At 50.1% G+C, this 23,176-nt stretch overlaps 1 protein-coding gene across 3 annotated transcripts in view; it reads left to right on the forward strand.

Moving 5' to 3' along the window:
* The first annotated feature begins 6 nt into the window (after positions 1–6).
* Positions 7–23,176, forward strand: part of TUBGCP6 (tubulin gamma complex component 6) — a 30,410-nt gene continuing 7,240 nt past the window's right edge. For 2 of the 3 annotated variants that reach the window (XM_058568090.1, XM_058568089.1), the window contains exons 1-10: positions 8–1,026; positions 2,180–2,343; positions 6,544–6,754; positions 18,391–18,564; positions 19,754–19,875; positions 20,709–20,787; positions 20,953–21,062; positions 21,304–21,395; positions 21,487–21,626; positions 22,832–22,981. In XM_058568090.1, the coding sequence (XP_058424073.1) occupies positions 286–1,026; positions 2,180–2,343; positions 6,544–6,754; positions 18,391–18,564; positions 19,754–19,875; positions 20,709–20,787; positions 20,953–21,062; positions 21,304–21,395; positions 21,487–21,626; positions 22,832–22,981 (1,983 nt within the window). In that variant the 5' untranslated portion in view covers positions 8–285. Of the gene's footprint in view, positions 1,027–2,179; positions 2,344–6,543; positions 6,755–18,390; positions 18,565–19,753; positions 19,876–20,708; positions 20,788–20,952; positions 21,063–21,303; positions 21,396–21,486; positions 21,627–22,831; positions 22,982–23,176 lie in introns of all 3 variants that reach the window. The other variant, XM_058568091.1, reaches the window with a different exon arrangement.

A 23,176-nucleotide genomic window follows, 5' to 3' on the forward strand; every position in this document is an offset into this window, starting at 1 on the left:
GGGAGGCTGTGAGCGGGGCTCGTGCGCCTGACCCCGCGGACCCTGCCGGCCGCCCCCACTGCCCCTTGGGCGGCGCCTGCTTCGCCGTCCCTCCCGGGGACACGGGAAGGCCGCGGAGCCGCACGTGTGCCGTGTGCGCCCACGCTAGCGTGTCCTCGGGCTCGTCCCGCGCCGGGATCCTGCGGCTTGAGGGCCCGGACCGGGGGACCGCGCCGAGCCGGGCTCTGCGGCCGCAGGGCAGGGGGCGCCGAGCGGCACGAGGTGCCCGGAGCCGAGAGGGTGGGCATGGCCAGCATCACCCAGCTGTTCGACGACCTGTGCGAGGCCCTCCTGCCGGTCGCGAAGGCTCGCTTGGGCCAGCGCGGCGTGAGCCGAAGGAGGGCGAAGCAGAGCCTCAAGAGGGTGGCCTACAACGCTCTCTTCACCAGTCTGTTTCAAGATGAGACGCAGAGGCTGCAGCCTGACCCCTCAAAACTCCCGGTGAAAAACAAGATCCTCATGCTGTCCTTCGACTTGAGGGTGGGTGGCCTGGGCCCCGAGGCTGACCGTTTGGAGGAGCTGGTGGAGGAGCTGGAAGCAGGCCCTTGCTGTCCGCTTGCGGAGGTGGGCTCTGTTTTGGACCTCCTGGTTCAGCTGGCAGGGAGTGGCCCCCCGCGAGTGCTGCCGCGAAAGCGGGACTACTTCTTTAACAACAAGTACGTTGGGAGAAACGTTCCCTACAGCGGCTACGACTGCTACGACCTGAGTGTGTTTGAGATGGACGTTCAGTCTCTGATCTCCAGAGAGGAGTATCTATGTCAGGACATGATCCACAAAGCGCTTCAGGTGATGGAGGCGGCGCCGGGCACTGGCCTGCCCACTGTTGGGCTCTTCTCGTATGGTGACCCTTGTGGTGACAGGTTTGAGAGAGACACCCGGGTCTCGCTGTTCGGTGCCCTTGTGCACAGCCGTACATACGACATGGATGTCCGCCTGGACCTGCCCCCGGTGCCAGACAGCGCAGACCTCTCTGGACTGGCTATTAAGGTAGAGTGATGCTTTCCCGCCTCTGGCTCCTCAGGCGTTTGGAAATGCCTCCTTTGACCTTCCTTTGGTCATGGTAAAGGTAGGATAGCTCTCAAGCCACTTGTGGCTGAGCTGTGGGGAGGCAGGGCTGCTGGAATGCGCCTTCCTGGGTGGCGACGCTGCTGCCAACCTGCACACCAAGACAGCAGGCTGCTTTTCATCTTTCGTCTATCACGGCGTATTTAGTCACTTACTCTGCCCTCTAGAGTTGACTTTTGTTTTTGTTTTTTTTTTATAATTTTATTTATTTATTTATTTTTCCCCCAAAGCCCCAGTAGATAGTTGTATGTCACAGCTGCACATCCTTCCAGGTGCTGTATGTGGGACGCGGCCTCAGCATGGCTGGAGAAGCGGTGCGGCAGTGCGCGCCCGGGGTCCGAACCCCGGGCGGCCAGCAGCCGAGCGCGCGCACTTAACCGCTAAGCCACGGGGCCGGCCCTAGAGTTGACTTTTGAATTTAAGTTAATTAAAATGAAATAAAGTTTAGTTCCTCAGTCACATAAGTCACATTTCAAGTGCTCAGTAGCCACATGTGGCAAAAAATATTTGTTCATTCTCTACATGCAGTTTTATATACTTTTTTTCACCTATAAATGGGATTTTGCCTGCATTATTAAATAAATCATGATTGGCTTTTGTATTTTGTGGCTTTATAAATGTTGCTGGAAGGATGCGCTGTTATTAGTCGTTCCCTTACTATGAGATATTTAGTTATTTCCAAACATAAATAATGCTATAGCGAACATCTTGGTGTGTATAAATTTTTGTGTGTCTAGTATGATTTTTTTGTGTGTGCTGTATTCCCCAAAGTGGAATTTCCAGATTGGAGGCATTTCAGGAAAAATTTCATTGTAAGTTATATTGAGGGTTATGTGTTGTGTGAAATTGGAAATCGATAACCTTAATAAATTAATTTGTTTAACTTCTTAAACGATTCAGTGGGGGCAAAAACATTGTGTAGTACATACCTGCTTGAGAAAAATAGAAACGTTCTACAAGGTCTTTCCTGTAAGGAGTAAACACGTGTGTGGAAAAGTCCTGGAATTCTGATCACACTTGGGGGACATTTAGACTCAGGCATACGTGCTATTTCCTTCTTTCCCATGGTCTCCAGGTTCCTCAGAGTGTGGATCAGTCAGAAGATGAAGGGTTCCAGTCAGCATCCAATTTAACTCCCGATTCCCAGTCTGAACCAGGCATGACTCCAGACATCGACCTGTGGGACGCTGTGCTCACCTACGAGGCCAGCAAGCGGAGGTGCTGGGAGCAAGTTGGATGGTACGGGAGCCTCTGCTTTTCAGTACACTGCCCTTCCCCCCACGTGGAACAGTGCCTTTTCTCAGAGAGCCCAGGCGGTTGTTTCTAGAACAGCTGTGAAGGGGCTAGGAACTTGGAAGTTTCAGTCAAGCTAGTGTACAAAATGGTCTGTGTCCTGGGTGTCGAGAGAAACGCAGAGGGGAAAGGACTTCCAGGCTTTTTGGGGGCTCCCGCTATGCCAGTGACTTCTGCAAACCACACTTGCCATCAGAGCGGTCAGTTGGCAACTGAGTTACGTTCTTGCCCTGAGGGCTCCCGGTCAGGGGTCTGAGGGCGGTCTGGCAGGCTGTGTGATCAGTGCCAGGCTCAGGGTGCTGACGGAGCCTTCATACTGCTGTATGCATCTAGAAGGATTGAGAGTGGCGCTCTCCAGCTGACGAGAGGCTCCAGTCATGGCTGTTTCCCTGATGGTGCCGGCAGCTCGCTCCCTGGGCTCGTCCGGCCCACAGGCCTCTGCACTCAGGACCTCCCAGAGTCTGTGATGTGCTGCTGTCTCTTGAAACCTCCAGAATGGGGATAGAGGACACATGACATACGTTTCCAGGTGTTTGGTCATGGGACCCCTTTGTCACAGCCCACCTGCTGGCAGTTCTGTGGAACACCAGTTTGGGGAGCAGTGAATGAAAGAACGGGATTAGCGGGGAGCTGAGTGCCTTCTGATGCAGCCTCTGGGCTCCTGCAGGGTCTCCCTCGGATGAGCACACGCTCTGGGGTAGACACTTATGAAGCGCCTGTTGTGTGTGGGCACTGCCCGCTGGGGTAGCCGTCCTGGCATAGTTGTCTACCCTATGTGGACTCCTCCAGGGACGGCCAGCTCCCGGCTTCCCTGAGCACCACTGGTGTTGGCAGGGCTTCTCTGCCCTGTGACTTCCCGTTAGGTCTTAGTTCTGTCTTGTGTGTACAAAATGAATCTAATCGTCCTGTTCTCTGCTAACCCCTCACATGCCTAAAACTGGCCCACCAAGTTACCCCTGTCTTTTGTAAACATTTGCTGATGGTGTTTCGTTTATTAGCTCCTACTTTTCTAGGCCTAGTTTTTCAGGTCACTGTTTAGGAGACATGAGGGCTCACCAGGTCTCCGTCCTTGCCCCCTGTTCTGAATGCATTTAATCTCCTCAGTGTTCTGTGAAGGCAGAACTGACCACAAAGCTCCAGCAGTGGGGAGCGCCACCATAGTGTTTCCTTTGAGGGGGATTGCAGCTAACACTCCTGGGGCATTAGCCTGTGCCAAGCAGCACACAGCATGGGCAGCTTCTGCAGGGAGACCGGCCAGGGCCATGCCATCCCTGGGCATGAGCCCCGAGTGCACATCCTCCAAGGCTGCTCCTCTGCCTGTTCTAGTGGTAACGTGATCCCACTGACCCCTGACCCCTGAGGCCTTTTTCTCAAGTTCATTTGGTAAATCTTTTGAACTTGTTTCAGTTTAAATCCCAGCAACTAGCTAGTTTCCTGCCATGAGCTCTGACCTGTGGGCAATTAAGAAGCTGCTGCCCTGCCAGAAGCAGAGCCTCTGTCCACCCACAGCCCCCGGATTGTAAACTCTGCCCTCGCCTCGAGACCCCTGAGCATCACGCTGAGAGCCAGCGTTGGTCTGAAGGCTCCCCTCCCTGCCGCAGGCCTCGCTGTTTCTGAGTCTGTCACTCGTTCTGGGGGAAGCAGTTTTGTTAAGGGCTGAGCTCTCTGGGACAGGTGTGAATTTGGTGTTTTCCTCTATGGACTTTTCTCCCTCAGCTCTGAGTCACCAAAGGTGGGTGCGCACGTGGCCCAGGTGGTGCAGGGGTGGACGCTGGAAGAGTGCATGCGTATATGCTCATGTGTGAAGTGGGATGGCACCCACGGCATGCACACCTGTCCTGAGGGGCGTTTGAAGGACTTGGGAGCTTCAGAGGCTTTTCCTTTCATTACGCTGTTCTTGCCCCGAGGGAGTATGGGCCGGTGTCCGGGTTTGGCGGCACGCCACCTGCTGACTCTGGCCTCCTCAGGACCGGCCTCCCTGCTCCTGCTGTGCTCCCAGCCCCTCCTCCACATGGCCAGTGCCACCTTCCAGGGGCAGAAATCAGATCACGTCACTGCTCTGCCTGCCATGCTCCATGGCCGCCCCTGGTCTGGAGTGAGGGCCGACCCTTCCGGGACCTCACCCTGTCTGCCTCTACCCTCCCTGCCGCGGAGCTCCACTCACCAGCCCCTCCTCTTCCTATCTCTGGGCTTTTGCACAGGCTCTTCCTCTGCCAGGATTGCTGCTCCACAGCTCAGCCCTGCTCCGGGGCCTTCCCGACCAGAGTCTCCGGTCCCTCTCTGAGCCCGGCTCCTGGGCTCTAAGTCAGTGCCTTCATTTCTTCTGTCTGCAGCCGCTGCCCCGTGAGGGCTGGGCTTGTCCGCTGCCGCTCCGCCTGCACGCAGATACTTGCTGAAAGAGGGAAGGAGCGCATTACAGTGCACTGCCGATTAAAAAGCACTTGGATTTTAACAAGTTCTGAGGTGTCCTGTGCTTGTACATCGTGCCTAATGTGGGGTAAGGCGTGTGGGTGGTCAGACACCATCCTGATCTTAGAATGGCCTACAGTGTGCAGCTGTTACCCCCGCAGAAAACGGCTTTTGTTTTTGAAAAATAAATGATACACTTTTTCATTTGCTAGATCTAAAAATAAGGGTTTTTTTGGCAGGGAGGAGAAGGAGCTGGTGAGGTGTTGAAAATGAGAACAGAAGTTTCAGAAAGTTCTGTATTCCCTGGGCTTCATTTATTAAGAAATTACTTTTTCCAGTGGATTTATTTATTATTATTATTTTTTAATTAATATTTTTTAATATTTATTTATTTAGTGTGTGTGTGTGTGTGTGTGTGTGTGTGTGTGTGTGTGAGGAAGATCAGCCCTGAGCTAACATCCATGCCCATCCTCCTCTTTTTGCTGAGGAAGACTGGCCCTGAGCTAACATCCGTGCCCATCTTCCTCCACTTTATATGGGACACTGCCACAGCATGGCCTGACAAGCGGTGTGTCGGTGCACGCCCAGGATCCGAACCCTGGGCCACCAGCAGCGGAGTGCCCACTTAACCGCTATGCCACGGGGTTGGCCCCTCCAGTGAATTTAAAAAGAACAGTTGTTCCATACTTTTCAGTAGGGGTTGATGGCTTTCAAAGGAATATTTAAAAAGCGATACTGGGTTTTTGGCCATGTGAATGATGTGACTGTGCTAGGTGGACGCCGTTCCTGAACCCCCAGCACAGGGCCCTCTGGAGGGAAAGCTCCTGGAGGCTGCCATGCCCCGAGCCGCCCTCAGCAAGATTCAGCATGCCTGTTTTGTCCTAAGAATTCGTGAGACTTTGTCCTTTGTGCTTTTTTGGGGGGAGGGGGGATGAAATATACGTAACATAAAAGTTATCTTAATCATTTTTAGGATAATTAAGTAATTGTGACATTAAGTAATTCACATTGTTGTGTGATCATCATCTCCAGGACTTTCTCATTCCCAAACTGGAACTCCATCCCATTAAATACTAACTCCCCATCCCCCTCCCCCAGCCCCTGGCACCCACCATCTACTTTCTGTCTCTATGAGTTTGATGACTCTAGTGACCTCATATAAGTGGAATCATACAGTAATTGTCATTTTGTGACTGGCTTATTTCACTCAGCATAATGTTTTCAAGGTTCATCCACGTTGTGAGCATGTGTCAGAATTTTCTCCCTTTTTAAGGCTAGTATTCCGTTATGTGGCTAGACCACATTTTCTTTATCTGTTCATGTGTCGATGGACACTTGTGCTGCTTCTGCCTTTGGGCTGTTGTGAATAATGCTGCTATGAACCTGGGTGTGCAAACTTTGCGCTTGTTTTTAACATAAAGATACATTGTGAGTGAGTGGTCATCCTGAGGACCACTGTGTGCCCCATGGGTGCTGGATGGGTGGGGCGTTTGCTGCTGCCTCTGGACATATTTCTGCACGGAGTTGTCCTGACGAGATGGATTGCAGCCAGCGCCGAGCCTGCCCGATGCTGACTGAGAGGCTGGGTGGTTTGTGGGTGGTTGGTTGGGACCCACACCTGGTCTGTATTTCTTAGACATTTTACTGTTCTGAATCACTCTTTCTCCTGCCTTTTGTTCATGTAGTTAAGGTGCGTGTCGCACTGTCTGCTCACCACCCTTCCTCTGTCTCCCACAGCCCCCCTGGCCACAGAGAGGAGCCCTACCTCACCGAGGCGGGAAGGGACGCCTTTGACAGGTTCTGCAGGCTCCGCCAAGGGGAGCTGCAGGTGCTTGGTGGGGGCCTCCTGCAGGCCCCGCAGCCCGTCCTGGTGAAGGAGTGTGAGCTGGTGAAGGATGCACTGAACGTCCTGATTGGGGTCGTGTCTGCCACGTTTTCCCTCTGCCAGGTAAGGATGCGCTCGCATGAGTTAGCTACACCAGTGCTGTGTTGACAGCCCGGCACTGTGTGAGCACTTTACGGGGCAGAATGAGGCCCAGTGCAGTCAGGGGCGGCCTGACGTGTACCCGAGAGTCAAGGCAGGGTGTGGCTGGGAAGCTGGCGATTCCTGTGACGGTCTTCTCATTTCAGTTCTAAGAAGTATTAATTTATTAACGTCCTTCTAAAAATTGAACAGAAGTAAGATGTATATTGCTATCAGTGAAACAATAGAAATGTACCCACCATTTCCACGCCATCCGAGGAAGTGCTCAGGGCCCTCCGAGCCTTCCCCGTGCTCAGACAGAGCGCAGACGTGGCCTTCAGGAGCACCTGCCCTGCAGGAAGGGCCGCACGGTGTGGTGACTGTCGCTGGCTTTTCTCACTTGTACAGACCTCTCTCCTGGCCACTGGGTGGGGGCCTTGCTCATTCTGGGCAGTAGCTGCAGTTTAGCCAACCTTTTGCATCTTTCTGGGCATTTATAAAATAAGTGAATATGTTTACAAAAATGGAGCCTTTTGTACATATTCTGCCGCCTTCTTTCATGTAAGTGCCCAGCCTCTCTCTGTGTCTTTTTTTTTGTGAGGAACATCGTCCCTGAGCTAACATCTGTACCAGTCTTCCTCTATTTTGTATGTGGGACGCTGCCACAGCATGGCTTGATAAGTGGTGCGTAGGTCCGCCCCAGGACCCGAACCCACAAACCCTGGGCCGCAGAAGTGGAGCGCGTGAGCTTAACTGCCACGCCCCTGGGCCGGCCCCTGTATGTTAAGTATTCTCCTGTAGTGGGCTGCTCTCCTGCTTGAGTGTGGGCTAGGAGCACATCCTGGGTTGGCCCAGAGACATGCTCTCTAGCAGACCCCTCCGGCGCTGCTGGTGCTGAGGGCTGCCCTCTGGGAGACTGTTCTAGAACACCATTTTCATGGCCCCATAGTGTACAGTTGTGTGCATGGTCTTACTCTAGGGAATCAACCCCCTGCTTTTTTCAAATTGTGGTAAAATGTACAGAACTTAAAATTTACCACCTTAACCACTTTTAGTGGACTATTCAGTGGCATTGATTACATTCACAGTGTTGTATAACCATCATCCCTATCTATTTCCAAAATTTTTCATCAGCTCAAACTGAAACTCTGTCCCATTAAACACGAACTCCCATCCACCTCCCCCAGCCCCTGGCACCCACCATCTGCTTTCTGTCTCTGAATTTGATGACTCTAGGGATCTCATATGAGTGGAATCATCAGTATTTGTCCTTTTGTGACTGGTTTATGTCACTTAACATAATGTCCCCAAGGTTCATCCTGTTGTAGCATGTGTCAGTTTCCTTCCTTTTTAGGGCTGAATAATATTCTGTGTATGTATATAGCACATTTTGTTTATCTGTTCGTCTTTTGATGGACACATGGGTTGATTTCACTTTTTGGCTGTTTTGAATAATGCTGCTATGAACATGAGCGTACAAGAATTTGTTTCAGTCCCTGATTTTAGTTCTTTTAAGTGTATACCTAGGAGTGTAATTACTAGGTCCAGTGGTAACTCTTGTGTTTAACTTTTTGAGGAACCAATAAACTGTTTGCCACAGTGGCTGTACCATTTTACATTCCCTCCGCAATGTACCAGGGTTCCAATTTCTCCGCTAACTCACTAACACTTGTTATTTTTAGTTTTTTTGGGTTTTTTTGGTAAATAATAGCTGTCCCAATGGATGTGAACTGGTGGTACCTCACTGTGGTTTCCATTTGCATTTCCATAAAGACTAACGATGTTCAGCATTTTTCCATGTGCTTGTTGGCCATTTGTGTATCTTCTTTGGAGAAATGTCATTCGAGTCCTTTGCCCATTTTTGAGTTGGGTTGTTGAGTTGTAGGAGTTCTTTATATATTCTAGATATTAATCCCTTGTCAGTATGTGATTTGCACATATTTTCTCCCATTCTGTTGGTTGTCTTTTCGCTCTCTTGGTAGTTTCCTTTGAAGCATGAAAGTTTTCCATTTTGATGAAATACAGTTTATTTTTTTTATTGCCTGGGCTTTTTTTGTGATATTTAAGAAAACAACAAATCCAAGGTCGTTAAGGTTTACCTCTATGTTTTCTTCTATGAGTTTTATAGTTTTAGCCCTTAATTTTAGGTGTTTGATCCATTTTGAGTTAATATTTCTATACGCTGTAAGATAGAGGTCCACGTTCCTTCTTTTTTGCATGTGGATATCCAGTTTTCCCAGCACCATTTGTTGAAAAGACTGCCTCTTCCCCGTTGAATGGTCGTGGCCACTTGTTGAAAATTAATTGACCGTATAGATGAGGGTTTATTTCTGGACCCTGTTCTCTTCCATTCGTCTGTATGCCTGTCCTTAGGCTTCTACCACACTATCTTGAGCACTGTAGCTTTGTAGTAAGTTTTGAGCTCGGGGAGTGTGAGTCCTCCAACTTTTTTCTTCTTTTTAATGTTTATTTATTTATTTATTTTCCCCCAAAGCCCCAGTAGATAGTTGTATGTCATAGCTGCACATCCTTCCAGCCGCTGTACGTGGGACGCGGCCTCAGCATGGCCGGAGAAGCGGTGCGTCAGTGCGCGCCCGGGATCCGAACCCGGGCAGCCAGCAGCGGAGCACGCGCACCTAACCACTAAGCCACGGGGCCGGCCCCAACTTTTTTCTTCTTTTTCAAGATTGTTTTAGTTATTCAAGGCCCCTTGCAATTCTATATGAATTTTAGGATGGGTTTTTCTATTTCTGCAAAAAACACCATTGGGATATTGATAGAGATTGCATTGAATTCATAGATTGCTTTGAGTAGCATTATTATCCTAACAATATGAAATACAGTCATGTGCCACATAACGACGTTTCAGTCAGTGGCAGACAGCATATATGATGGTGGTGCCATGAGATTAGAATGGAGCTGAAAAATTCTTACCGCTTATGACATCGTAGCTGTCATAGCGCAATGCATTACTCACGTGTTTGTGGTGTAAAACCTGCGCTGCGGGTTGTATAAAAGTATAGCACATACAATTGTGTACAGTACATTATACTCAATAATGATAACGACTATGTTGCTGGTTTATGTACTATACTATACTTTTTATCATTATTTTACAGTGTACTCTTTCTATTCATAAAAAAAAAGCTCACTGTAAAACACTGTGGGGCCGGCCTAGTGGTGTAGTGGTTGGGTTCACGGTCTCTGCTTCTGGGGTTCGCGGGTTCAGATCCCGGGCGCAGACCTACATATCGTTCATCAGGCCATGCTGTGGTGGCATCCCACATACAAACTGGAGAAAGATTGGCACAGATGTTAGCTCAAGGCCAATCTTCCTCACCAAAAAAAAACACAAACAAACCCCAATATGCTGTGTTATGCTGGCAGCAGCCTCACACATCTTGTGTTTGCTGTGTCTCTTGATCGCATCATTTTCTCTTGTGCTTGATTTAATCTTGTATTGTTTTGTTCATCATGGCCCCTAAGCATACAAAATCCACAGCTAATGTTGCCAGTAAGAAGCCACATCAAGTGACTGACCTGGAATCGAAATAAAAAGTGATTAAGGACTACGAAGATGGAAAATCAGTGATGGTTATTGCTCGCCAGTTAGGTGTGTCCCCTTCCACCATAGCTACGATCTTGAAGAACAATAACAAAGTGACGGACACTGTTAAAGTATCCGCTTCATTGCAGGCTATGAGACTAACAAAAATTTGTGAAGGGCCTGTATCAGACATGGAGAAACTTCTGATGACCAGGATTGAAGACCAGACACAGAAGCATATCCCTCTCAGCATCACAGAGATTACAGCCAGAGCAAAGAGTCTGTTTGCGATATTGAAAGAAAAGGCTGGACCTGACTACAATATTGAATTTTCTCTTAGTTCTGGGTAGTTTAAACGATTCAAGAATCATTATTTATTACATAATGTGAACGTGAGTAGTGAGTCTGTGGGTGCTGATGTGAAGGCAGCTGAAGAATTTTTGGAAACTCTAGATAAGCTGGTTGTAGAGAAGAATTTCTTGGCAGAGATAATATTCAATATGGATGAAAGCTTCCTATTCTGTAAACAGACGCCTGAGAGGACTTTCATCCATAAGGAGGCCAAGTCAATGCCGAGTTTCCAGGCTTTTAAGGACAGGATAACTTGGGGGCAAGTCTTGCTTGGGGGCAATGTTGCAGGCTACAAATGGAAACCCTTTGTGATCTGGCACAGTGAGAACCCCAGGGTCTTCAAGCATATCAATAAGCACACACTGCCAGTGTCTACAGGAGCAATAAGAAGTCATGGATGACCTAGCTCCTCTCCCAAGATGCCCTCCTGGATTGCTCTGCCAGTGAAATGGAGGAGTACTGCTTGGAGAATAACGTACCTTTCAAGATTTTGCTTATTGTTGATAATACTCTCAGGCATCCTCCTTTTATTGGTGATCTTTGTCCCAATGTCTAAGCAGTGTTTCTCCTTCCAAACACCACCTCTTTGATCCAACCAATGGATCAAGGAGTTACAGCAGCTTTTAAGGCCTACCACCTGAGGAGGACCTTTGCCCAGGCTATTGCTGCAACCGAGGAAGACACTGAGAAGATACTGGTGCAATTCTGAAAGGATTACAACATCTACGATTGCATCAGGAACCTTGCTTGGGTTTGGGGTGATGTCACCAAGGAGTGTATGAATGGCATCTGGAAGAAGACACTCAGGAGGTTTGTCCATGCCTTCAAAGGATTTACCAAGGATGAGGAGGTTGCAAAAGTCAATAGTACTGTGGCTGAGGTGGCAAACAACTTGAACTTGGGTGTGGATGAGGATGACATTGAGGAGCTCCTAGAGGTGGTTCCTGAGAAATTGACTAATGAGGAGTTATTGGAACTAGAACAGGAATGCATAGTTGAAGAGGCAAGAAAAAAAAACTGCGGGAGAAGAGGAACCCCCAAGACAATTCACAGTGAAGGATTTAGCAGAAGCTTTTGCAGACCTCAACAAGCTCCTTAAAAAGTTTGAAAACATGGACTCCAACATCGAAAGGTTTTCATTAATAGAGAGGAATGTTCATTGTACATTATCTGCTTACAAGCAAATCTGTGATGAAAAAAAGAAACAAACCAGGCAAACCACCATGGATGTATTTCTGAAAAGAGTGACACCTCCTCAAGGAGAGCCTCAGGCAGGTCCTTCAGGAGATATTCCAGAAGAAGGCATTGTTATCATAGGAGATGACAGCTCCATGCATGTTACTGCCCCTGAAGACCTTCCAGTGGACAAGATGTGGAGGTGATAGGAAGTAGACAAGGAAGACGGTGATAGTGATGGTCCTAACCCCATGTAGGCCTAGGCTAACGTGTATGTTTGTGTCTTAGTTTTTAACAAAAAAGTCTAAAAAGTGAAAAAATGAAATAAAATAAATTTTAAAAATAGAAAAAAGCATATATAGTAAGGACACAAAGAAATAAAATATTTTTGCACAGCTATACAATGTGTTTGTGTTTTAAGCTGTTATTACACTTAGTTAAAGAAATTTTAAAAGTTTATAAAATAAAAAAGATACAGTAAGCTAAGGCTAATTTATTATTGAAGAAAGAAAACTTTTTTTTTTTTTTTGTGAGGAAGATCAGCCCTGAGCGAACATCCATGCTAATCCTCCTCTTTTTGCTGAGGAAGACCGGCTCTGAGCTAACATCCATTGCCAATACTCCTCCTTTTTTTTTTCTTTCTCCAAAGCCCCAGTAGATAGTTGTATGTCATAGTTGCACATCCTTCTAGTTGCTGTATGTGGGACGCCACCTCAGCACGGCCGGAGAAGCGGTGTGTCGGTGCGCGCCCAGGATCCGAACCCGGGCCGCCAGTAGTGGAGCGCGCGCACTTAACCGCTAAGCCATGGGGCCGGCCCCAAGAAAACTTTTTAAAATAAATTTAGTGTAGCCTAAGTGTACAGTGTTTATAAGTCTACAGTAGTGTACACTAGTGTCCTGGGCCTCCACATTCACTCACCACTCACTCACTGACTCACCCAGAGCAACCTCCACTCCTGCAGGCTCCATTCATGGTAAGTGCCCTATAAGGTGTACTATTTTTTATCTTTTATACCTTATTTTTACTGTACCTTTTCTGTTTAGATATGCAAATACTTACCATTGTGTTACAGCTACCTACAGTATTCAGTACAGTAACATGCTGCACAGGTTTGTAGCCTAGGAGCAATAGGCTAGACCACGCAGCCTAGGTGTGTAGAGGCTACACCATCCAGGTTTGTGCAAGTACCCTCTGTGATGTTTGCACAAGGATAAAGTTGCCTAGTAATGCATTTCTGAGAACATTTAGTGATTCATGACTGTATTCCAGTCCATAAACATGAATGTCTTTCCATTTATTTCGGTTTTTAATATCTTTCAGCAATATTTTATAGTTATCACAGTTTTCACTATAACAAGTTTTTTTGCCTTGTTGGTTAAATTTATTCCTAAGTGTTTTATTCTTATATTGCTATTCTAAATAGAATTCTTTTCTTTTTTTTTTTTAATTTTATTTATTTGTTTTTCCCCCCAAAGCCCCAGTAGGTAGTTGTACGTCATAGATGCACATCCTTCTAGTTGCTGTATGTGGGACGTGGCCTCAGCATGGCCGGAGAAGCGGTGCATCGGTGTGGGCCCGGGATCTGAACCCGGGCCGCCAGCAGCAGAGCGCACGTACTTAACCGCTAAGCCACAGGGCCGGCCCTAGAATTATTTTCTTAATTTCCTTTTAGATTTTTCATTGCTAGTGTATAGAAATACAGCTGATTTTTGTGTTGATTTTGTAGCCTGCTGAATTTGTTTATTAGTTCTCACAGTTTTTTGTGGATTCCTTAGAGTTTTCTATATATAATATTATGTCATCTGCAAATAGATAATTGTACTTCTTGCTTTGAATTTAGATTTTTTTTTTTTTTCTTGCCTAATTGCTTTGGCTAGGACTTCCAGTACTATTGAACATAAGTGGTGAAAGCAGGCATCTTTGTCCTGTTTCTGATCTTAGGGGAAAAGCTTCCTCTTTCACCATTGAGTAGGATGTTACCTGTGGGTTTTTCATACTTCATCACGTTGAGGAGCTAACATCTGTGCCAGTCTTCCTCTACTTTTGTATGTGGGTTGCTGCCACAGCATGGCCTGATGAGCAGTGTGTAGGTCCACGCCCAGAATCCAAACCCACGAACCCCAGGCCACCAAAGCGGAGCACGCGTACTTAACCACTATGCCACCAGGATGGCCCCAATTGAGCATTTTTATCTTGAAAGTGTGTTGGATTTTGTCAAGTGCTTTTTTTTTGCATCAGTTGAGATAATTTTATGGTTTTTTTCCTCCATTCTATTAATGTGGTTTAATATGTTGATTTTTGTATGTTGAACTACCCTTGCATTCCTGCAATAAAATCCACTTGGTCATGGTATATAATTCTTTTAAAATGCTGCTGGGTTTTTTTGTTTTTGTTTTTGTTTTTGTGAGGAAGATCAGCCCTGAGCTAACATCCATGCCAATCCTCCTCTTTTTGCTGAGGAAGACTGGCTCTGAGCTAACATCTATTGCCAATCCTCCTCCTTTTTTTTTTCCCCTAAAGCCCCAGTAGATAGTTGTATGTCATAGTTGCACATGCTTCTAGTTGCTGTATGTGGGACGTGGCCTCAGCATGGCTGGAGAAGCAGTGCGTCGGTGCGCGCCCAGGATCCAAACCTGGGCCGCCAGTAGCGGAGCGCGCGCACTTAACCGCTAAGCCATGGGCCAGCCCTGCTGGTTTGGTTTGTTAGTATTTTATCCAGGATTTTTGCATCTGTGTTCATAAGGGATATTGGCCTATAGTCTTCTTTCCTGTAATGTCTTTATCTTCCTTTGGAATCGGGGCAATACTGCCCTCTTAGAATTAGAAAGTGGTCTCTCCTATTCAGTTTTTGGAAGAGTTTGAGAACAATTGGTGCTAGTTCTTTATTTATTTGGTAGAATTCACTGGTACAGCTATCTGGTGCTGGGCTTTTCTTTGTTGTGAGCATTTTTGTTGTTTTTATTTTTCGTAAAATACATGTAACGTAACATTTACCATCTTAACCTGTTGGAAGGTGTTGTGTTAGTCCCAGCCTGTGAATAGTGATGCTGTGGGGTGGGAGTGTCTGAGGCACTCACTTGGCCTGTGTTTACTGGTGAGCCCCCACCACCGAGGGGCCAGTGTTGTCGCTGGGCTGGCCCTGTGGTTCTTTTTCTTAAAAATTTTATTGAGTTCATATTGGCTTATAACATTGTGTACTTTCAGGTGTACATTATTATATTCCAGTTTCTGTATAGACTGCATCGTGTTGACTACTAATAGTCTAGTTTTTATCCGTCACCATACACATGTGCCTCTTTACCGCTTTTGCCGAGCCCCCACTCCCTTCCCCTCTGGTAACCACTAATCTGTTCTCCTTATCCATGTGTTTATCTTCCACATATGAATGAAGTCATATAATATTTGTCTTTCTTTGTCTGACTTATTTCACTTGGCATAGTACCCTCAAGGTCCATCCATGTTGTCGCAAATAGCATGATTTTGTCTTTTCTATGGCTGGGTAGTATTCCATTGTATATATATACCACAGCTTTATCCCTTCATCATTCGATGGGCACTTGGGTTGCTTCCACATCTTGGCTATTGTGAATAATGCTGCAGTGAACATAGGGGTGCATAAATCTCTTTGAATTGTTGATTTCATGTTCTTTGGATAAATACCCAGTAGTGGAATAGCTGGATCGTATGGTATTTCTATTTTTAATTTTTTGAGAAATCTGTTTTCCATAGTGGCTGCACCAGTTTACACTCCCACCAGTGGTGAATGAGGGTTCCCTTTTCTCCACATCTACTCTAACACTTGTTATTTCTTGTCTTGTTCATTATAGCCATTCTGATGGGTGTGAGGTTATATCTCATTGTAGTTTTGATTTGCATTTCCCTGATAATTAGTGATGCTGAACATCTTTTCATGTCCCTGTTGGCCATCTGTATGGAAAAATGTCTGTTCAGATGCTCTGCCCATTTTTTGATCAGGTTGTTCATTTTTTTGTTGTTGAGTTGTATGAGTTCTTTATGTATTTTGGAAATTAACCCCTTGTCAGATATATGATTTGCGATTTGCCAGTATTTTCTCCCACTTGGTGGGTTGTCTTTTTGTTTTGTTGATGGTTTCCTTTGCTTTGCAGAAGCTTTTTAGTTTGATGTAGTCCCATTTATTTTTTCTTTTGTTTCCCTTGCCTGAGTAGACATGGTATTGGAAAAGATACTGCTAAGACCAATGTCAAAGAGCGTACTGCCTATAGTTTCTTCTAGGAGCTTTATGGTTTTAGGTCTTAGGTTCAAGTCTTTAATCCATTTTGAGTTAATTTTTGTCTATGGTATAAGATAATGGTCTGCTTTCTTTTGCATGTGGCTGTCTAGTTTTCCAACACCATTTATTGAAGAGACTTTACTTTGTCCACTGTATGTTCTTGGCTCTCTCTCTTTTTTTTTTTTGTGAGGAAGATCAGCCCTGAGCTAACATCCATGCCAATCCTCCTCTTTCTGCTGAGGAAGACTGGCCCTGAGCTAACATCCATGCTGATCTTCCTCCACTTTATGTGGGATGCTGCCACAGCATGGCCTGACAAGCGGTGCATCGGTGCACGCCCAGGATCCGAACCCGGGCCCCCAGCAGCGGAGCGCACGCACTTAACTGCTATGCCATGGGGCCGGCCCCGTGTTCTTAGCTCTCTTGTCAAAAATTAACTGTCCATAGATGTGTGGGTTTATTTCTGGGTTCTCAATTCTGTTTCATTGATCTGTGTGTCTGTTTTTCTGACAGTACCATGCTGTTTTGATTACAATAGCTTTGTAGTGTATTTTGAAATCAGAGAGCATGATACCTCCTGCTTTGCTCTTTTTTCTCAGGATGGCTTTGGCTATTCAGGGTCCTTGTGGCTCTTATTATGATGGCAGGACACACCTCAGCAAGAAATCATCAGGGAACTTGGAAGAACAAGGTTTATTACTCACAGGTCTTAGAGGGTACACAGCCTGCCCAGGGCCGCACAATGAGGTCACAGGTAGAGAGAGAGAGACAGTGGATCTGGGGCTCTGCCTTTATTAGGGCCCGAGGGTGAGGGCTAGGGTTTCGTGGGAATTAGGGCACAGGAAGGTAGAAGTGGGGTCAGTTGAGGGGTTGGTTATGTGTCACCCAGGCTTTCTGAAAGGGGAGCTTCATGGGTGGGGTGGCCCAGCTCCTGGTCTGGTCGGGTCACTAGCAACGTGTTTATTTGAGATGGATATCTTTGACGCGGACGCCTCGGCATCAAGAGCATAGTGTCAGGCAGTCACGTACAGGAGGGTTTTGGTTAGTGATCCCGTCTACTCATGATAGGTCTGTTGAGATTTTCTGTTTCCTGAGTCAGTTTTGCTACTTTGTGTGTTTCAGGAATCTGTCTGTTTCGTCTAGGTTATCCAATTTGTTGGCATCCGACTGTTCATGGCATTTTCTTCTGAATCTTTTTATTTCTATAAAATCAGTACTGATGTCCCCACGTTCATTTCTTTTTTTTTTTTAGTTTTATTTATTTATTTTTCCCCCAAAGCCCCAGTAGATAGTTGTATGTCATAGCTGCACATCCTTCTAGTTGCTGTATGTGGGACGTGGCCTCAGCATGGCCGGAGAAGCGGTGTGTTGGTGTGTGCCCGGGATCTGAACCTGGGCCGCCAGCAGCGGAGCGCGCACACCTAACCGCTAAGCCATGGGGCCAGCCCCCCACGTTCATTTCTGACTTTAGTAATTTGAGTCTTCTTTCCTTTTTTTTCTAGTCAGTCCAGCTAAAGGTTTGTCAATTTTGTTGATCTTTTCAAAGAACCAACTTTTGGTTGCATGATTCTTTCTATTGTTTCTATTCTCTATTTTATTTATCTCTGCTCTTGTTTTTATGATTTCTCTTCCTCTGGCTTTGGGTTTAGTTTGCTCTTCTTTTCTATCTCCATAGATGCACAACGCAGTTATTTGAGACCTTTCTCCTTTTTAATGTAGGCACTTACCACTATAAGTTTTCCTCTTCACTCTGCCTTCCCTGCATCCCGTACGTTCTTATTGTAATCAGCTCTGTCTCGGGTTGTTTCTGTTCTCTGTAAACACTATTGTGGGGAACTTGCTGTGACAAATGTGTGTGTACGTCTTCCATCATTTCCTTCGGACGCATCCCTAGGAGTCGGATTACAGATCTGATGGCAAGCACGTTTGTGAGGCCTCTGCCCTCAAGAAGGCTGTTCTTGTGTGCACGTCTTGTGGGGTGTGGACGGTGTTCTGTTTTCCCACACCTTCTCTGCAGTTGGCTTGTCATTTTAAACATGTTCTTTTTCATGTGGTCAGTGAGAAGTTATACTTGTAGTTTCTATCTGTTTTTATACTAGGGCTGGGACAGTTCGGGTGCGCCGTGTGGCTCTCTGCTTTGTGCTGTGGAACTTCCCGTTTGTGTTGGCTTGGGGTGCCCAGTCTTGGAGGCACTCGGTGCAGTGCCGTGGTTGGGTGCATGGGTGGAAGGGGATGTGGCACCACGTTGGGTGCTGGATGCCTGGCCTCAGTGACTTCTCCTTTGCCCTGTCCAGCCGGCTCAGGCCTTCGTGGTGAAGCGGGGTGTCCATGTATCGGGAGCATCCCCCGAGAGCGTCAGCAGCCTCCTCTCGGAGGTGGCCGAGTGCGGGACCCACTATGCGCGCCTGAGCCACTTCTCCCTGCAGCCTGTACTGGACTCCGCATGCAGCAAAGGCCTCGTATTCCAGGTACGGCCCTCAGCCTCCCGGCTGTCAGGCATCTTCATGAGAACTGCGTAATTTCTGGAAAAGAGAGCTCCAGAGGTCCTACCCCAGGACACTGAGTCCAAACCTTTTGTTTCCTCGGTAACATCTGAAACCCGAGAGTTACTCTTTGGGAATGGGGTGACCGTGTATATCTCGTCCGTCATTTCACTGGAGACTAGGGGGGACGTGTTTGGGCCGTGGGCCAGTGGGAGGCAGGTGTGGCCAACACTTGGGGGGCCAGGGAAGGACCAGGTGGTACTGGGTGGGTACACGCTGTCTGTCCCCACTGGGGCCCCAGTGCATTGCACAGTGACTGACACGGTGGATGTCCCTTACTGGGCGAGTGAAGTTCTGGGAGGGGGGCTGAACCAGCTCTTCCTTGAAAGCCTTTCCGGCAGCCCACACGCCAGGTAGAGCCCCCAGGACAGCAGGTGGGCCTTGTGGGAGGGGCAGGCGTCCAGAGGAGCAGGGTGTTTGGGGAGCTCTGAGGGCAGGCCGTCAGGGCAAGGGGCCCAGTGGGGGCTGGTCTGAGCGGGCTCCTTCGCGTTTTGGCTCCGCAGCAGGGTTGTTGAGGTGACGTGATGAGGTTTGGGTTTTAGGCAGTGTAGGCTGGGCCCGGGGAGGGCAGAAGGAAGCCAGCTGAGAGGGGACTGCCGTATCGGTTGTCTGGGACCTGAGGCAGGACAGCTGTCTCCTAGCTGGTGGGTGGACTGACATTTGTTCCAGAACGTTCCATGCAGATCTCCTGTAAAGATGTGAGCTGAGCTAGGGCCGTGCTGCTGTGGTGTTGCCCAGGACACGTGTGTCACCGAGACCCCAGTGGTCTGAGCAGCCAGAGACCTTCTTAGAGTTAGCGTCTGTGCGTGGAGCCTGACCACCTTTCCAGAATCCCCCCGGGACCTGCAGGTCCCAGTTTCCTGGTGCAGCTGGTCTTGGCTGCAGGGACAGCATTTGCAGTGGGCCCGGGGCTTCCCTAATGGTCCTTGCTTCCAGCTGGGCTGGGGTGTCTGGGCGTGACCCGCAGATGCCCATTCCTTAGAAAAATGGAGCCCCAGCGTTGGGGGATGGACGCCAGGCCCTTTTCCCCAGCACCAGCGTCTCTTTTCAAGTTCTGAGCTCGGCGGTCGTGTCTCGTGCCTGGCCGTCCTCCTTCCAGCCCCTTGCCCAACAGGCCTTCACCAGCGGCCTGAGGAGGTACCTGCAGTATTACCGGGCTTGTGTCCTCTCCACTCCGCCCACTCTGAGCCTCCTCACCATTGGCTTTCTCTTCAAGAAACTGGGCCGGCAGCTCAGGTGAGCCTCAGCATGGCAGCCATGCGTGGGGGCTATGTGGGAGAGGCGTGGGGCTTGCTGGGCAGTGGAGGGCCTGTGAGAACAGCCCTCCCAGTAGGTGTAGTTCCCCAGGTGCTGGGTGCTGTGCGCGTGTGTCTGTGGTGGCCCACCATGGCAGCCCTGTCTAGGGTCGGGGGCTCTTGCCTGAAGGGCACACAAGGTCCCCACGGATCCGGCCCCTGGTACTCACAAGCTGGTTAGTGGACACCAGGCAGAGTGTCTGTTGGCAGGTGCCATCTGGAGAAGGGACAGTGAGGGCCTGGGGTCCCTGAGGAGGTGGTTCAGTGGGAGAGGAGTCCTTCTAGGCAGGGGGCAGGAGTGTGGAGGCATGAGGGCTGGAGGGTGCTGGGGCTGGGGCGGTGGGGCTGGACTGCAGCTGGGTAGAGAGGGCGAGGGGCCGCAGAGGGGCTTGGCAGTTGTCCAGGCCATGGGAGGTGGCAACCGGGCAAGGTGGTACGGGGTGCAGGAGGGGTCTCAAGGTAGAGCCGCAGGCGCGGGGTGCGGGGTGGGAGGTCGTGGCTCAGGGTGATTTGGAGTCTCAGCCGAGCCTGAGAAGGAGGTCGAGATGCACGGAGCAGCTGGGCGAAGTCCGGCAGGAAGCTCAACTCTCAGGTCCTCCAGGTGCATGTGGTTTTAAAGCCTGAGCATGAAGACAGGTGGAGAAGGGCCTGGGATACATTCTGCTCACCTGGTCTCACCTGGCCCAGGGGCTCTGAGTGTCTGCTCACCTGGTCTCACCTAGCCTGGGTGCTCTGAGTGTCTGCTCATCTGGTCCCGCTGGCCTCTGTGTCTAGGTACCTGGCTGAGCTCTGTGGGGTCGGCACTGCACTCCCTGGCACCGGTGGAGGAGAGCCCAGCGCCGCGTTCCCCACTGTGAGTTCTGCATTCTTGCTGAGTGTTGGCCTGGCTGGCTCCTGGAAAGGGTTGTAGCTGAGCGTGGCCCTGGGGTGGGGCTGCTGCTGAGTGTCGAGCTGGGTGGGGCTCCCCATCTGCTGCGAGTGCTGCCTGGGCTGAGTCCCCTCCCCTTGCTGTCTCCAGGGGGTGAAGCTGCTCTCCTACCTCTACCAGGAGGCCCTGGATAACTGCAGCAACGAGCACTACCCGGTGCTGCTGTCCCTGCTGAAGACCAGCTGCGAGCCCTACACACGGTGGGAGGCTGGGGGCGGGGTTCAGCGGGTGGGGCGCAGCCACACTCAGTCCAAGCAGATATTTGAGAGTATCCTCTTGTCAAACACCTGCTGAGCACAGGCATCATAGATGAGGAGGGGGAGGGCAGGATAGGTGGGCTTGGACTGTGGGCGGCTGGGCAGACCACTCCATCCCGTGGCTGCTGTGCCCATCCTGGTGCCCACCACGGCCGCCTCACTGCTGGGCCGTCTCCCTCGGCAGGTTCATCCACGACTGGGTATACAGTGGGGTCTTCAGAGATGTTTATGGCGAGTTTATGATCCAAGTGAACCATGAGTACCTCGGCTTCAGAGGTAGGTGGCAGCTGTCTGCTGGGCTGGGCCTCTGCGCCATCAGGTGGGTGATTGCTGGACGCAGGCCACCCGTGTGTCTTGTCCCATTCAGATAAGTTTTACTGGACCCACGGCTACGTGCTCATTTCCAAAGAGGTGGAGGACTGCGTGCCCATGTTCTTGAAGCACGTCGCCCACGACGTGTATGTCTGCGGGAAAACCATCAACTTGCTGAAGCTCTGCTGCCCCCGGGTGAGGGGCGTCCTGCCACGTGCACACCAGCGTGCTGTCCCCACTCCCTGCCTCTCTCGTCACTTCTGGCTCTTGGGAGCTGTCGTGCCCCCAAGACCTGGCTGTCTTGTCGTTGGCTCTGGGCCGGCCGTGTTGAAGCAGGGATCATGGTGACCTCTCCCTCAGTGTCCCCTGAGAGTCTCATGAGCAGCTCTGGAGTTTCCGGGCGCTCATTCAAAGACAGGAGGAAAAGCCGAAGGCATTTCGGAGGCTAAGGGGCAGTGGGCTCACTCCCTCCCTCCTCTGCATTGGAAACTGCCCCAGCAGGCCAGGGATGGGCTGTATCCACGGGAAGATGGACCCAGGCTGGTTTAGGGAGTCGTGTCCCCCTGGCCTGGGGGCTGGCTGTGCTCTGGAGCAGAGGTCTGGGCAGAGGCCTTTGCCAGTGTCCATGTGGCCAAGGCCCTGTGGAGGATGGCCAGGTTGGCAGTGGAGAGTGTAGATGGGCAGCCTTTCGAGGTTCTGTCTGATGCCTAGGCTGAGGCAGGCGGGCCGGGCATGTGGACCTGGGGCTCCCAGGCAGTGGGAACAGCTGGGTGGAGGCCAGACCAGGGCCAGGGGGCCTAGGAGTATGGGGCTGGGGAGGGTCCAGGCAGAGGAGGGGCCAGTCTCAGCCCGTGGCTGGTGCTGGGCTTGGAATAGACTGCAGTGGCCAGGACAGGTGCAGGGGCTGGTGGAAGCTGTGGATGTGGGGAGGGGTCCACGCTAGTGAGGCTGGGGGGCAGAGCCCTCAGGAGCTGCCAAGAGATTGGCTGTGGGGAGTGGGGCTCCCAGGGGAGGGGTGGAGGCTCCCAGGGGAGGGGGGCCCTCTGGGGTGGGTGATCCTAGGGGTAGGGTGGGCGGGGTGGGTCTGCAGGGCTGACCTCAGTGAGTGAGTGCCCGTGTGTTCTGTGTCCAGAGCCGATGCTTCCCCGTGAGGGCAGCTAGGAGAGCTCCAGGGTTTCACAGCTTCTTCTGAAAGGTCGTTTGTGGGAGTCAGGCAGGCAGCCTTGGCCTGGGCACAGACCCGCACAGCCAATGCTGTCCCTGGAGCCGTGGAGGGTGTCATGCCCCTGGTTGAGGGATGATGTTTCTGAGAAGCCAGCCGTCCACACGTGTCACCGTGGGGGGCAGAGCAGGGCAGGGTCCCGTGCAGCAGGCTCAGCACAGGCTCTCCCTCCTGGCAGCACTACCTCTGCTGGTCTGATGTCCCTGTCCCTCGGATCTCGGTGATTTTCTCCCTTGAAGAGCTGAAGGAGATCGAGAAGGACTGCGCCATCTACGTGGGGCGGATGGAGAGGGTGGCGCGCCACAGCTCCATCAGCAAGGAAGAGAAGGTGCCCGAGCGCCGTGGCCCTGGGGCCTTCCTTGTGCCTCCCACCCCTCCAAGGGTCTCAGGCTGGGAGGGCAGCTGGGTGTGGGGTGTGCAAGATGGGGAGGCTGCCCCTGGTGTTCTCTGTCCTGGTGGTGTGTCTGGGTGGGGACACCTGGGGCAGGAGCTCTGTCCTTTCTTCTCCTGGAGCTGGCTGGGT

The sequence above is a fragment of the Diceros bicornis genome, chromosome 25 (assembly GCF_020826845.1).
Source record: "Diceros bicornis minor isolate mBicDic1 chromosome 25, mDicBic1.mat.cur, whole genome shotgun sequence".
Classification (NCBI taxonomy): domain Eukaryota; kingdom Metazoa; phylum Chordata; class Mammalia; order Perissodactyla; family Rhinocerotidae; genus Diceros; species Diceros bicornis.